Below are 14,733 nucleotides of genomic sequence, written 5' to 3'. Positions count from 1 at the left end.
TTGCTGAAGCTCGCCTTGACCTTACGATCCTCCTGCCTCAGCCTCCGGAGTTGCTGGAATTCCAGGCGTGAGCCACTGCACCCGGCTCGGGACATTTTCAACTAACAGTTGGTTTATGGAGACATGTCTGCATCCTAAGTCAACGGGTGTATACTCTGTAATTTTTCCATAATGTTTCTATAACATTCCATGTGAGGACTGGTTTGCTGCAAGGGAGTGAGCTTCCCACGCCCAGGGGATTCCAGGAGCAAGAACTTGAGACACAAATTCTTTGAGATCTTGGAAGTACTGAAGCCGGCCTCGGGGGCCTCCATGCTGGGCCTCAGCCTCCAGACAGGGACTCAGAAATACACTCCTGGCCCCAGCCCTGTAGGTTAGCAGTGAGAATCTACACTTTCATCACGTACCAATGTTTAGGACTAAAGAGCGCGGGCTTTACAGACCATCTCTTTTTAAAAACAGAATCAGCTTTGTGATCTTGGATAAGTTGCTTAGCCTCTCTGAATTTCAGTTTCCTTATCTATAAAATGGGACGATGACAAGAACTGCCTTGGAGTGTAGTAATGAGGACTAAACAGATTAATAAGCGACAAGTGCCGGGCAGGGGACAAGAATTCAGCCCGTGTTAGGGGTCAGGGGAGGGGCGCCCACCATCAGCACTGCGAAATAGGTGAGGTGGTTGCAGAGGCAGGATGTGTGCGTTTCCCTGCTGATGGTCTCGCACCCCGCGTTGCTCCAGCTCCCGGGGCTGCTCACTGAGGGGGGGACAGCATGAGGCTCCATCAGTGCCAGTCCCCCAGGACCCCACTGTCCCCACCCCCTCGCCCAGAGGCTGACTGCACCCTGATTCCAGGACTTTGCTCCATGCCCCCGGTCCCGCCCCCGGTCCCGCCCCCGGTCCCGCCCCCAGACTCCCCTCCACACTCACTCGTGGGGTCTTCCACCCAGAATACACACTGTAGGGTCACGTTCTTCTGTGGGGACAAGAAAGGAGGAGAGCGGGTCCCATTGCGGCCCGGCAGAGAGGGTCAGGCCGCGCCCACCCCAGCGGGAAGGCGAGGGGGACGCGCCACAGGGACCCTCGCTGCCGTGGGTTCGCGCACTCACCGGCTGCGGCTGGTGCTGGAAGGTGAGCACCACGGGCTCCGGGAGGTTGGCGACTTTGGTGTCCTGCACCACGATGCCCAGGACCTTCTCACCCAGAACCTGGCTGGCATTTTTATCCTGATAGACGGGGTGGGAGAAGAGATCAGGGCTGAGGAGAGAGGCTGGACGTCCCCCGGCCTCTGCAGACTGGCATCTATCCCAGCCCTGAGCGCCTCGCGGGTAGTCATTCACACTGTAGTGAGAACAACCACACTTCAGCCTCTCGCAGGCTGTGCTACGTCTGATTTTGGACTTGACAGGGAGAAGCTCTGGCTCCTGGAGGTGGGGGCCGACAGCATGCTCTTCCCAACACTCTGTCAGACAGAAGCCCATCCTGGGGGGCGGGGGGGGCGGGAGGACGCGGGGTACCTGGAACAGGGCCTGGCTGCTGAAGTCCACCAGCAAGAGTCTCTTCTCGGCCTCCCCTCTCCGGCCTTTGCCCTGCTGGAGGAGGGCGCGGGGCAGCAGCACCGAGTACTCCCGGACCTGGCTCTGCTCCTCCTGCGGACACAGTCCCCAGGGCTCAGCCCACCATGGACCCTGACCTGCCTGCGGCGCACCCAGGCCCCTCCTCCACACTGCGCTCTGAGCAGCCTCCTCTGGAGGGTCAGGCTGGACCAAGGACAGTCCTTCCAGCCGGCTGTGGCTGGGGAGCCCGTGGTCAGACCCAGGGGCGCGAGGCCTGGGAAGTCCGAACGGGTTTGTTGTCTGGGCCCTCAGACACCAGCCCAGCCTGTAGCATCCTGGAGTGGTGGCAGCGAGGGAGGGGGTGACCCACTAACAGACGCCCTCACAGGGGCCTCAGGACACAGGGTGGAGAGCAGACCCTCGGGGCAGACCCTGCCCTTGCCACTGTGACTCAGCACTGTGACAGCCATTGACCCCAGGGTGGCCCTGGGCCTGGAATCTGCCCGAGAGGCCCCAGGGAGTGGCCCCAGGGAGCGGCGGGGGTCCTGCCCTGCAGGGACAGGTCCTGGCCTGCGCTTCCACTGCCCGCCCCGCCGCTGACCCTGGCCCCGCCGCTGACCCTGGCCTCACCTCCTGCCGGGAGTGGATGTGCAGGTCCTGGAGGCTGGCGCTGGGCTGCAGCTTCCACACAGTGGCGTTGACCAGGTCCTCCTCGAAGGACACCGAGTCCCCGGGAAAGCTCACGGCGGCCAGCTTGGACTCCAGGCTCTGCAGCTGCCTGGCCGGGAGGAGGGGTGTGGGTGACACACGGAGGGACACCCCGGCGGCAGGGAGACGCAGGCACAAAGGGGGGACTGGGGCAGGGGCGGGGATGAGGAGGGAGGGGACAGGAGGACAGGCAGACCGCAGGTGTGGGGGGGACCGGCCTGGAGGGCGGGGGACAGGCAGTGGCTCCACCGTGGGCCAAGGCTGTGCCATCCTGGTGGGGAGTGGCCTGGGTCCCTGCCCTGGGCTGGCTGTGACATTTGTCTTCACTGGCCTTGGGGCTTGGCCTGGGGCCACACGTCAGCTCCAGAGAAGAGTCCAGCCCAGGAGGCTCCGGCCTCCCCGGCAGGTCTCCCTGCCAGCTCCGGTCTGCCCGCCTCTACCCGCCTCTGCCCGCCTCGCGCCCAGAGCACACTCACTGGCTGGCGAGGGTGGACGAGGGCCTCCTCGGGGACTTCATGGGCTGCCTCAGGAGCCGGCTGAGCATCCCCAGGTCCCTCTTCAGGTCACACATGTCCCAGGAGGCGTTGGGCAAGGCCTTCTCGGTGGGCTCTGGGGGAGGAACGGACGGAGCCCCTGAGGCTGGGGCCGAGGTGCCCGTTCCCGACCCTCAGTCCTCAGGAGACTCTCCGAAAGGAAGTGAGTGGGCCCCCAGGCCACCCAAGGATGAGGCCAGCCACGGGCCGTCTTCTAGGACCCTCCAGCAGCAGGGGGGACCCTGCCGGCCAGGCCTCAGCGGGAGGGATGTGGGGCGGGTGAGGTGGTTCTGGGGACTCTGCCCCACCTGCCTCCGGGCCCCACCAGCCTCCCTGACTCCAGGCTCCCTACTCTGGGCAGCCTGCGCCTGAGGGTTGTAGGACCAGACGGGACCACTGGGGTGGGCAGATGGAGACAGTGGCCTGTGCCCTGTGCCACGAGGCAGGCAGGCCCTGGGGGTCTGAGCTTTTCCATTTATAACCCAGAGAGCCTGGCTATGGGCCGACATGAAAACTCCGGCTAAACCCTCTGCGCCCCAAGCCCAGGCGCCTGCTCCTCAGGACACGTGGAGAGAGGCCACCTGGGGGCATCCCTAGCCCTGCCTGCCACGCTGCAGGGCACCGGGCCAGGCCCACCCGACCACCCTGGGACCTTCTCTGGCCCCGACCTGCTGACACATCGAGGGGCTGTGTCCCCTGTCCTGGGGACCCCTACCCCCAACAGCAGCTGTCTGAGAGGAGCAGCAGCAAGAAAACCCAGACCCCCGGAAGCCTAGCGCCCTCTGCCAGGCGCTTTCCACGCCCTTGGGAGGTGGCAGCCACATGGCACCTGCCACACCACCCTCACCCCTGCCTGAGGCTCACACTGAGTCTCACTCCTCCCCTCCTCAGGCGCCCTCTATGGCTCCCCAGTGCCTGTGGCCTGAGGCTGTCTTACTGTGGAAGGAGAAGGTGAAGCCGGTGGCACCCGGCAGGCTGCTGTTCTGGGGGCTCCACCAGGAGCTGACGGAAGTGGCGAGCAGCAGGGGCCCCTGGCCCCGACCTTCCTTTTGGTGCTGGAAGCAGAGGAGGTCTGAGGCCCGGTCACTCAGCAGGAAGTCGTTTTTGCCATAGCGAAGGTGGAATCTGCCCGTGTGGCGGGTCCAGTAGAGGCAGAAGTGGTAGAGGCCCCTGGGCTCGGGGAAGGCCCGGGAAGCCTCGGGGACCTCGGGAAAGGGGGCGTGGATGGTGAGGGCGTCCTCGGAGTTCCTGATGGAGATGTGCAGCTCCGGCGTCTGCAGGTACTGGAGCCTGCTCCGCTGCGTCTGGTTCCGCTGGCCACAGAAGCGGAAGTCTTCCCGGGGGCCACCACCATGGGCACCTGGGAAGGCAGAGGCTGCAGCAGGGACCCATGGCAGAGACTAGCCAGGGGACATGGGAGGGGACAGGACCTGGGCTGAGAACATGTGAGCCCAGAGCCGGTGACACCCACGTGTTCCTAGGGCCTAGAGAGCAAAGGGTCTACAAAAATGTGTGGGTCCCTGGCTTCAGCTAGGCGCAGTGGTGCACGCCTGTAATCCCAGGTACTCCTGTAATCCCAGGTACTCGGGAGGCGGAGGCAGGAGGATCACAAGTTCAAGACCAGCATGGGCCACTAAGTGAGACCCTGTTTCCAAATGAAAGGATATAAAGGGATGGGATGTGGCTCAGCGGTAAGGCCTTCCTAAATTCAACCCTAATACCACATTAAAAAAAAAAAATCTGGCTTCAAAAATACGAAAAGAGAAAACTGAAAATAAATAATAATTCCAAAGGCAAAAAAAAAAAAAAAAGAATTTTAATGGCAATAAAGTATCTCATGAGGACACTGTTACTACGTCCTGTTGTGCAGGCTGTATACTGTCCAACAATATTTGCTGCCAAGGTGAGCAGAGCATCTCTGAGGACGAGGCCAGGTACAGAGGTTGCTAAAACCCAGTTCATGGTCCCCATCCCAAGGAGCTGTGTGCTTGTGGGGTTGCATTTGCCAGAAGAAGGAGGTGACCATTTCTTTTCTCCAAAGCACCATTCCAAGCCAAGTGGACCCCCAGACCCATACTGCCCAAAGGGGCTGGCATGTGCGGCTCCTGCCTTGCATGGGGACATGATAGCCCCAGGGCCCCTGGGGAAGGCCTACCTTTAGCCAGGAAGAGCAGACTCAGGAGGAATATCGGCACCCGGGCAGCCATCATCCTCCCCGGAAGTCACCCGGGAAGTCACCACCTGCAAGAGACCCTGAGTGTTGGCTGGGAGCCAGGACCGTGGCTGCGGGGGGCTGCCCTGCGGAGGGCCGGCTGGGCAGGCGGGAGGAAGCGGCCTGAGGCTGCCTTGGCCAGAGGCTGAGCCTCCAGGGCCCTGCTCGCCCACTCGCTGCGGGAGCCCGATGAGGCACATGCAGTGGCTGAGGACAGACCCTCCGGGCCCAGGAGCCGCGGGGTAATCTTGGGGGTGTTCCACCTGCAGCCGTCTGCGCCTTGCCCCTGCCAGGCCTGGAGGAGACCTTGAAAAACGGGGCTCTCGGAGGTCTCCCACAGCGACCGCACGGCGGCCCCGATCGTCCCTGGACCTAGCGCAGAGGACGCCTCCTCCAGGAAGCCCTTCTCCTTTGGTCAGTCCCAGCCTCCTGCGGTTCCCACCGCTGGCCAGAGCCCTCTCTCAGCTTCCCCTGGGCAGGGAAGGGTGGTCAGCCTCTTCTCGGTCACCCAGGGAGCCCCTGGTCCGTCTCTGAGGACGAGGCCAGGTGCAGAGGTTGCCTGGAGAGGTGAACGCTGCGCCCACATAGAAGGATCAGCGCCTCCACGGCGCCCCCTACAGGGGCTCAGGGGAAGGGCGTCTCCCACCATGACCAGCAGGGGGAGCTGCGGCCGGCCCTGGGCCGCTGGAGAGCAGAGTCTTCACCAGAAACCAGACCCAGCTCTGCCCCTTCCCGCCCCAGGGCTGAATGGGCACCTCTGACCACCCACAGCTGCTCTTGGCTGACTCCTGCTACCTTCCAGCCCCCTGCCCACCCCTGCCCCTGCAGGAATCCTCCCGCGGTTCTGGGTCGGCACCGCTGTTGGGTGAACAGTTGGGACTTAAATGACTTGCGCAGGAATGCTCCAGGCTGGGGGCTTTTCTTGCCTGGTCAGGACCATCGTGACTGGTGCCCATACAGACAAATGCCGGTGGCTTGGCCTTCTGACCACCAGCTGGCCCAGGGACCACACTGCCGGCGGACAGCCGTCCTCGTCCTGTGGGGAGCCGTGTCTGACCACAGCAACACATGCAGTCATCTGCCACAGAGAGGCCGGGCCACCCAGAGGCATGCGAGGAGGCTGAGTTTGGAAGAAATCAGGAGGGCTTCCCGGAAGAGGCAGCTTGGGCCAGAGGTTTGAGGGCAGCACAGCAGCATGAGGGGACCTAGAAGGATCTCATGTCCTCCCGGACCAACCCTCCCTACGCCACTGTGGCCCTGATGTAAGGTCCCCTGTGTCCCAGCCCGAGGGATAAACCTGACTTCGGGGCCTCATGGCTGCAGTCACATTGCAGATGGATTTGTCACCTTGCCCTGGTGGCATCACATGGCCATTTGAGAAAAAGGACGTGAGAGTATTTTAGGGAAGGGCTGCTGTTTCCTGGGCTGTGATTTTAGGGCTTCGCTCTGTCCTCTGTAAGCCTTCAGGTTCCTCAGACCAGCGGAAGGAAACCCAGCATCCGGGGACAGGACAGATCCCTCCCAGACCACCTCCTTCCTTCTGTCTGCCACCCCCCTCTAACCTCAGGCCAAATGTCACTTCTTCTAGGCAGCCTCCTCCCAGCATCCCCTGCGACGTTCATCCACCGTGAACTTGAAGTTTACAGATCACTTTGAGAATTGGCTCTAAATTCTCCATTTGATGATGGTTGTATCTGAGGCCCAGAGAGAGCCAGTGATTTCTTGAGGTCACACAGCAAGCTAGGGTGGAGCTGACTAGAATTCACGTGTATCTCTCGGACCCACTGACCTTCAAAGTGAGTCGCGATTGTCCGGAGACAAGAAAGACCCCAGGAGAGGGCAGAACCATTTGCATCAGCCCCCCTGAACTGGCCCCTGAGAGCAAAAGAGGCAGGCCGGGAGTGAGGTCCCTGTCACTGAAGGATTCAAACACACACAAGGGCAGGTTGTTCCTGACACTTCATGGCTCATTCCATTCCACTCTGGTTATTTGAGTAACCACTCCTAAGAGGACAGCTAACACTTCAGGTTTGACAAAGAGGGGCCCCTGGACTCCTTCAACCCACCCGAGTGGAATGGACTCTGGAGCCCGACTACCTGAGTTCCAGTCTCAGCCCTGCACTTATGGCTGTGTGTGCTTGGACTCGTTACTCACTGTCTCTGGGCTCATTTTCCTCACCTGTATTGAGGAATAAAAATGAAGCCTACCTCAAGGGTCGTTGTGGCAAAGAGCCTAGGACATGCCGTTGCCACAGGCGTCGGAGAAACAGCTCTGTAGACTTTCTAAGCGGCTCATGACCCAGCCCTGGACCTCCCTCCCCCTCCCCTGCCCTGACCCCAGCCCCACTAGTGGCCAGCTCAGCTCCAGGTCACCTCAAGGGGAACCTTGGAGCACAAAGCCTGCTTTCCGGAAGTACAACGGCAACGCGGAAACCCCACCCAGAAAATTCCCTGCTCACAGCCCTGGACCCAAGTCTGCAGAACCCCGGGGCAGGACCGCTGGGCTCCAGACGGAGATTCCAGATTGGGCAGAGCCAGGGTGCTGTCCACTTAGCATCCCCTTTGTCCCCTACTGGTCCCACCCACAGGTCTGCTGCCACCCAGCCAGCCCACCCAAAGGGCACGGGCAGTGTCCACGATGGAGCCCCCAGTGTCCCCAGCAGGGCTTTCCGGTGCCCAGGTCACCACCCTGGGTGTCCACCACCTGGCTCAGCCAGGAATGAGGGGGCCTGGGCCCTGGAGACCGAATACCAGAACCAGGGGCTCGCAGTGGGCCACAGGGGCCTGCCCACCTGGGCTCTGGAGGTGAGGAGGGTGGAGCTGGCCAGACCCCACCTTTAGGAGTCTCAGTGCGAAGCCCCACCTGCAGCAGGCCCTGGCCTCCCCCACAGCCCTGGCCGGAGCGGAGAAGGGGCCACAGCAGCACACCCCCGTGGTCACAAATGCTGCGACATCCGTGGCGTCCACCCGGTCCTGGCGGCAGGGCCTCCTGGCTGACCATGTCACATGACCATGTCTGGAAACAGGCCAGGGAGGACGGGCCAGCACTGGTAGAGGTCCCAGGGATGCGTGGCCCCTGGACCCTGGATTTGGGGGTCTCCCCAAAGACGAGGGGAGGGCGGGGGGAGCTGTGGATCACAGGCAACGTAGAAGCGTCCAGGCTGGAGAGGGTGCCGTGGCCGAGCCCCAGGGGAGCCCCGGCCCCCCAGCTCCTCTTCCGGAGCAGCTGCCCCTGACCTCGGGCCTTCCCTTCCGTAAACATGAACAAGAACAGAACGAGCCGATCCGCCCGACACGGTGACACAGTGGGACCCATCGCAGGGTCTCCGAGGGCCCAGCCGGGCGGACGCAGCCAGGGCCTGCCGAAGCCAGACGCCCATTCCACGGCCAGGCTGCTGGGGAGAAGGCCACGCGTGCCCGGCGGGCAGGGGCCCGGGCTCACTTTCTCCCCCGGGCCCTGACTCACTTCCTCGGCCATCCTGTGCGGAGCCACGCGTCACCCTGGCTCCGACGGAGCTCCTGGAAAACCCATTTCCTCAGAGGACGGACGGACGTGGCAGTGGAGGGGACAGGACCTGGTTAACCCTTCCCTGGGGCGCCTCTGACACCTCCAGGCCGGGAGACTCCTTCCCGGGCCCGACCCTGCTCCTGTCCTTGGGCCCATGGGGTCACGGGTCACCCCAGGCCTCTGCTCAGGAAGCCCGCCCTCCCTGGGCGCCCCTGCCCATCTCTGAGACGCTGTCCCAGGAAGCCGCACGTCCCCTGGTGGGCCCAGGCCACACTCGCCACACTTGGCGTCCACTCACTCAGGGCTCCCCCAGAGCTGCCCAAGCTGTGGGCCAGGCCCAGGAATGAGATGGAGCGCAGACCCTCAGGCCTCTGCCGTCCAGGGTGGGCTCCGGAGCCGGCCTCTAGTATGCAGCCCACTGACATGCCACGGGCTTGGGAACCATGGGACGGTGACTGTGTCCGAGAGCAGAGGGGACTTCAGCACTGGTGGCTGAAGATCAAGGCAGCCCCCAAGGTGTGGCTTCCCCACCCATGACAAGGACCTGCCATCGTGTGGGGTACCATTTAGCCGGGTGCTGGGTACTTGACTGGTCTCCCCCAGGATAGCAGGAGACAGGGGAGGACAGGGTGTGGGACAGGTTGAGCTGGCCTTCACTCCCTGGGCCCCCTCCCAGGGACCTTCATGGTGGGGAGGGCAGAAGAGGCCCAGCCCAGCTGTGAGCCACTCCAGCCCCGGTCCTCAGCTGCCCCCCAGCCTAGGGCTGACTGGAGCCCAGGGAGGATGAGACAGGAGGGATGTGGCCAGTGCAGAGGCAGGCGAGGATGGCACCTTCAGGGTGTGACACAGCGCGGCGTGCCCGAGTGTGCACTGCAGTTATGCAGGAGGCGAGGAGAGGCCTGGGGTGGGGGCGAGTTAGCTCTGCAGAGGGACAGGGAGGCGGCAGGGTGGGGGTTCCTGCAGGTGCTTCCTGCAGGTGGGTGGGAGGGGCGTGCTCAGAGGACCCTCCTTCCAGTGGTTTCCAAGTTCTGTTATCAGATGAAACCGCCCTTGGGAACACCACACAGCCACCACCCCAGGAGATGCCGTTACAGCCAGGTGGGACCCAGGCCACTCCCCAGCCCGCCCACCTGGGGCACCTAGAAGCACCTACTAGCACTGCTTTCAGTGCTGAACCCGTCTCCCTGCCACCGTGACCTATTTCACCAGTGAATGGCTGAAGCCCAAGCTCCTGAGCCCCAGAGTTCCAGCCCTTAATCAAGAAGGGCACCCGCAGGACAAAGAGGAAGCCCCGGGAAGGCTGGGGCTGCCCGAGGCCCCCACCCGCCCACGCAGAGGCCACACCCCTGCAGCAGCCAACCCAGGAGGCACCTGTGGCCCAGCCAAGCCCCTGGGCCTCAACTCCCTCTGCAAGCCCAGAAGGGCCCTGGCCCCTGCCAGCCCACGAAGAGAGGACCCGCCAGGGAAGGGACTCCTGGAGAGCCGGTGTTCCCAGGCTGCCATCCAGCAGCCCCTTCACCTGCACTGAGGCCTGAGAGAGGCCCCGGCCTTGGGGGCCTTTGCACGCCCTGGTCCCCCCCGCCCCGTGATGCAGCTTGTGGCACCTCCGTGAGGGTCCCCATGCCCAGGGCCTCAGCCCTCCACATCCTCTGAGGCCCCATGGTGGCCAGCGGGACGGCAGAGAGCAGGAGGGTCTACCAGGGTGGGTCCGATGTGGTGAAAGGACCCTGGAGTCCCCGAGGAGGAGAGGGGGACCGCAGCCCCCTGGGCAAGGGCTCACGTGGGCTGCAGGCCCCGCACCCTGTGGCTCAGCCTCCACCCGCGGCCAGAGGACTCTCAGTAACTGAAGTCGCGCTATCAGCATCTCCATCCCCAGACAAGGAAACCCAAGTCCAAAGAGGGGAAGTCACAGCCACGGCCACACGGTGAGCAGGAGCGGGTCGTGATTCCACCGCGGCAGAGCCTCAGAGCCCTGGCATTCAGCCACCATGGCCCAGTGTCCCTGCCCCGTGGGACAGGGGCACCTCTTCAGCTGGGACACCTGTCATTAACCTGAAAAACAAGCTCCCGGGAGTCTTGACGGCACAGATAGAAGCCTTCCGACACCCCGTCCCCAACCGCCAGCCCCTCCCTCAGTCCCTCTGAGCTGCCCAGGGGCCATTAGCTCTCCCGAGCTGACCTGCAGGAGCCAGTTGGGCGGCTGGGCTCCCCAGGGCTGCTCGTCGCCCGCCCTGACACTTCCAGGCGAGAGGTCCCCCGTGAGCCAGGAAATGTCCAGGTCCCTCCTACCTCCCACTACCAGCAGCGCCGCGGGGACGGGGCACTGCCAGGCCTGTCCCCAGTGAGCCATTCCATTAAAGGCTGCCATGGCCAGCTGGGTCTGTGGCCTCACCTCAGGGGGCTGAAGCACTCAGCAGAATGTCGCAGGGGGTGGGGACGGTGGGGACGCTGGAGCTCTGAGGAGCCAAGACTCAAGGCCTCTTGAATTTTGGAGTTGGTGGAAGAAGACTTAGAACCCAAGGGAGGGGGAGACCTGGGGAAACACCGGCCAGGGGCCCCTGAAGGAGCCCGCCGAGGGACAGGGCTCGGCACGGGGGTTTCACCTGCTGGTGGCAGTCCCCGTCAGCTGCGTGCTCCTGGAGCAACCCAAAGCCGGGCAGAGGCTGGTGGCCAGGTCTTCAAGACCTGGCCCCATCCACGGAGCAGCTGTGGCCAGCGTCCTGGACACACAGGAGGCAGGAGTTAGAGGCACTAGGTCCAGATAGCTCTGTGGCCACCCGGCCTGTGTCTTTGGACCAGCCTGTCCCCCTCTGGCTGCGGTTTCCTCGCTGTCAAGTAGGTGACCATGACCCATGTCCCCTGCCTGCCTTCTTGGTGGCCCAGGACCCTCTCAGGGAGGGGAGCAGGCTTCAGGATCCCTCAAGTGAGGCCCCGCTTACCTCCAAGCTGGCAGCAGAGAGGGTGCTGGGCCGCCTCCCCCACCCCGACCGGACTCTGGCCAGACTCTCTGCCCGCTCAACTGCTCAACTCGCAGCCCGGCTCCTCCATGTGGCGAAGTTCCCCTTCTCTGTCTGCGCTGCCCAAGGCCAGGCCCACAAGGTCAGCCCAGTTACCTTCCTGCTGGCTTCTGAGAGCTGCAGCTCCACTCCCCCCGCCAGGCAAAAGGCCCATCTTTGGAGCGAAGGATCCTCAGAGTTCCCAAGGGCAGCCACCAACCCTCCCTTTCTCCCCGCTTCCTCCTCCAGGTCCCAGATCTCTGGTTCAAGGGCAGACAGGACAAAGCTACCCTCCCTTCCAAGGCCAAAGCCAGGGCCCAGGTATGCCTGAGGCCCCTCCAGGAAGACCATTAGAGACACTGCAGAACTCTGTGCAGCTACTGAGCACCCAGCACAGCCTGGGGATCCTCCAGTTGCCCCCTGCACCCCACAGGGCGCTCACCACCTCCAGTTACACCGTCACTGCCAGAGAGGCTCTTTAGACACACTAGACGGGCCAGGCACGGGCACATTCCCATAATCCCAGCAACAGGGGAGGCTGAGGCAGGAGGACTGCAAGTTCAAGGCTAGCCTCGGCAACTTAGTGAGACCTTGTCTTAAAATAAACAATAAACAGGGCTGGGGTTGTGGCTCAGAGGTACAGCACCCTGGGTTCAATCCCCCGGCACCAAAACAAAACAAAAAACAAAAGCAAAACACAGGAAACGCTAGACAGACCAAGGGGAAGGAGAAGAGGAGAGAAGGCGGAAGAATTGAGGAATACAGTCGACCAAATCATGTAGGTGCGTGGACGACCACCACCTGTGCATTCCAACATCACATGGAACCAGAACGCACCAATTTAAAAAGCAAAAAGTAGATAGAAGGAGGAGCCATAGGGAAGGGGACAGGCGTCGGGGAGGGATGAGGAAGGGGAAGAGGAAATACTAGGACCGGAGTGATAACAAATGCTACGTTATAAGCATTTGTGACGATGTCAAAATGAGCCCCACAATGATGTAGACCTCCAATGCACTCATAAAAAATTAAAATCAAAATACAAATAAAAATGCACAAAATGGGGATGAAGATTTTTTAAAGAACGGCAAACAAAGATGGGTTAGAAGCTCTTTCCACACGGGAACACATCCAGTCCTCCTAGCCTCTGCTGCACACGTCAGGATGCTCACCCAACAAATGGCACAGAAGAGAAGCCACCTGTGCAGGTGGCGAGGCTGGGGAGCTGCCAAGTGGAAGGGAACCCAGGGCGGCTCCGGAACCGCGTTCTGAATTTGGAATGCGCTTCCCCTAGAACTGACCTGTTAGGCAGGGCTCCTCTGGAAGTCACAAACGTGCTAGACAGTGTCCCCCACAGTGTCCCAGGTCAGGGGCTGTGGAAGCTTGCCCCGGTGACGGTGGATCCCAGCCCTGCTGGAGGGCTCCTCTCTCCCGTGGCACTTCCAGACCTCTCAGCCCTGGACACCCCCTGCCGCTTCCCAGAGGCTTATCTTGGCCGCCCAGAACCTGGTTTGTGGAGGGGAGGGGCGTGTGGCGCCCAACGACCACTTCCTCCAGATCTCGGCTGCTCTCGATCTAATTGACCATATTTTCTGAGAGTACCTTCTCTGAGTCCCCCAGGGGGCTGCGCCCTAGCGCCTAGGGAGAGTCCCCAGCGCCACCCCAGCCCCCGCATCACCACCACCCCCACCTATTAGCACATGGTCAATGGAGGGGCTGGGGGGGGGCTGGAGGGGGAGAAGAAGGAAGGGGGAAGGGGGAGGGGAAGCAGAAGGGGAGGGAGGGAGGAGAGAGGAGCCAGCCCTACCTGGTTCCTCCTGGGGACAAAGCGCACTGGGATGCACAAGGACCCCGTTCCAGCCTGCAGGAGTGGACTGTCAGAGCCGGGGACAGTTTCTCCAAGTTCAAGAGGCAGCGGGAAGCTGAGCCACCCCGGCGGCCCCTTCACCCGAGCGAGCGGCAAACAAAGGGGGCGGCGGGGGAAGATGGGGCTGAGAAGCCCCAGCCGCCAGCGCGCCAGTCAGGGAGAAGGGGCGCAGGTGACAGCAGCCCCTGGCAACCGTTCCCCTGGCAACCACTGGCAGCTGCGGGGACGACGTCACGCTTGGCTCCTCTCCTGCCTTGCAGCGCGGGCTCCCTGACTGTCCCCCCATGCCCGGGCTGTCTGGCCAGGAGGGAGCTGGCAGGAGGAAGGGCAGCAAGTGGGGCGCACGGGGCCAGGGCGGGGGGGGACACCTGCTGTCCAGAGGGGACCACAAAGAGCCCCATCTCAGCCTCCCAAGTAGCGGGGACTACAGCTGTGCACCACCAGCTCAACAAACACTGACTTGAAAGTCAAATCTTTCTGGAACCCAATGGGGGTTAACCCAAGAAAGGCTGCCCCCCCCACCCCATGACCAAAGTAGAAGCCGGAGAGGGGTGTCCAGCCTGTGGCCCTGGCCTCCAGTCAGGCTGGATAGTCCCTAACCTCCACCTTTGGCTGTCCTGCTCCACACTACCCTGAACACTTCCTAGGTCCACCTCCTCCAGGAAGCCGTCCTGGGTTGCCATGACGCACCAAGAACCCTCCTTCTGAGTTCCCTTGGAGCCAGGGGCCCCTCCTGGCTTTCCAGGTCTCCCTGGGGGGCGGGAGTGATCTGGACCCTCTTTTCCAGTCTGGGAGGGAGCAGAACAGAGGTGGAAGCTTCTGAAAACGCTACTCGTGCCCATCCCTGCCCGGGGCTTTATGGAGACCCGCCTCCACGGCTTTGCAAGGAGAGCCCCGTTGAATGCGTCTTACAGGTGGAGAAACTGAGTCCCAGGGACATGGAATTCAGACAGAGATCTCCTCCGGGACGGGAGGACGTCAAACACAAGCATCCACCGGGTGCTGGACCGACCCCCTCCTTCTGCGTCGAGCGCACATTCAAACTTTATTTGATCACCTCTAACGCCAGGGAGCTCGCTTCCTCCCAAAATCGCGTATCCCTTGGGCTTCTAAGAAGTCGTTTCTATTCTCTGAGTCAAAGGGAAAAGACTCCCAGTACCCTGTGGGGGCGGGGGGGGGGACGGGGCAGGACACAGACAGACCAGCAGCAGGTCAGGGGACAGCCCAGGCCGAGGATCCCGGGTCCCAGCCCCGCAGCTGCAGGTATTTTCCCAGAGCACAAGTGGGAGCCCCTTGGGGAAGAGACCCCCGGGGGTGGCGGGGCTGGCGCAGGCCATGGGAAAGGCAGCAGGGGCCCG

The 14,733-nt window shown here is 62.5% G+C and overlaps 1 protein-coding gene across 7 annotated transcripts in view; it reads right to left on the bottom strand.

The window, feature by feature from the left end:
- Window positions 1-14,733, bottom strand: part of Adgrg1 (adhesion G protein-coupled receptor G1) — a 37,364-nt gene that overhangs the window by 6,172 nt on the left and 16,459 nt on the right. For 4 of the 7 annotated variants that reach the window (XM_046434368.2, XM_046434370.2, XM_046434371.2 and 1 more), the window contains exons 2-9: window positions 4,951-5,036; window positions 3,733-4,155; window positions 2,739-2,871; window positions 2,185-2,332; window positions 1,516-1,647; window positions 1,108-1,224; window positions 929-974; window positions 652-755 (exon numbers count right to left, since the gene is read on the bottom strand). In XM_046434368.2, coding sequence (XP_046290324.1) covers window positions 652-755; window positions 929-974; window positions 1,108-1,224; window positions 1,516-1,647; window positions 2,185-2,332; window positions 2,739-2,871; window positions 3,733-4,155; window positions 4,951-5,005 — 1,158 coding nt within the window. In that variant the 5' untranslated portion in view covers window positions 5,006-5,036. Of the gene's footprint in view, window positions 1-651; window positions 756-928; window positions 975-1,107; window positions 1,225-1,515; window positions 1,648-2,184; window positions 2,333-2,738; window positions 2,872-3,732; window positions 4,156-4,950; window positions 5,037-11,454; window positions 11,504-12,809; window positions 12,833-13,315; window positions 13,338-14,733 lie in introns of those variants that run through there. The other 3 variants (XM_058575835.1, XM_058575836.1, XM_046434369.2) reach the window with 3 other exon arrangements.

This window comes from Marmota monax, unplaced genomic scaffold, assembly GCF_021218885.2.
Source record: "Marmota monax isolate L192 unplaced genomic scaffold, Marmota_monax_Labrador192_F-V1.1 WCK01_AAM20220418_F8-fsc00024, whole genome shotgun sequence".
Classification (NCBI taxonomy): Eukaryota; Metazoa; Chordata; class Mammalia; order Rodentia; family Sciuridae; genus Marmota; species Marmota monax.
The sequence above is the reverse complement of the archived record's forward strand: the minus strand, read 5'-3'. Positions and strand labels throughout refer to the sequence as shown.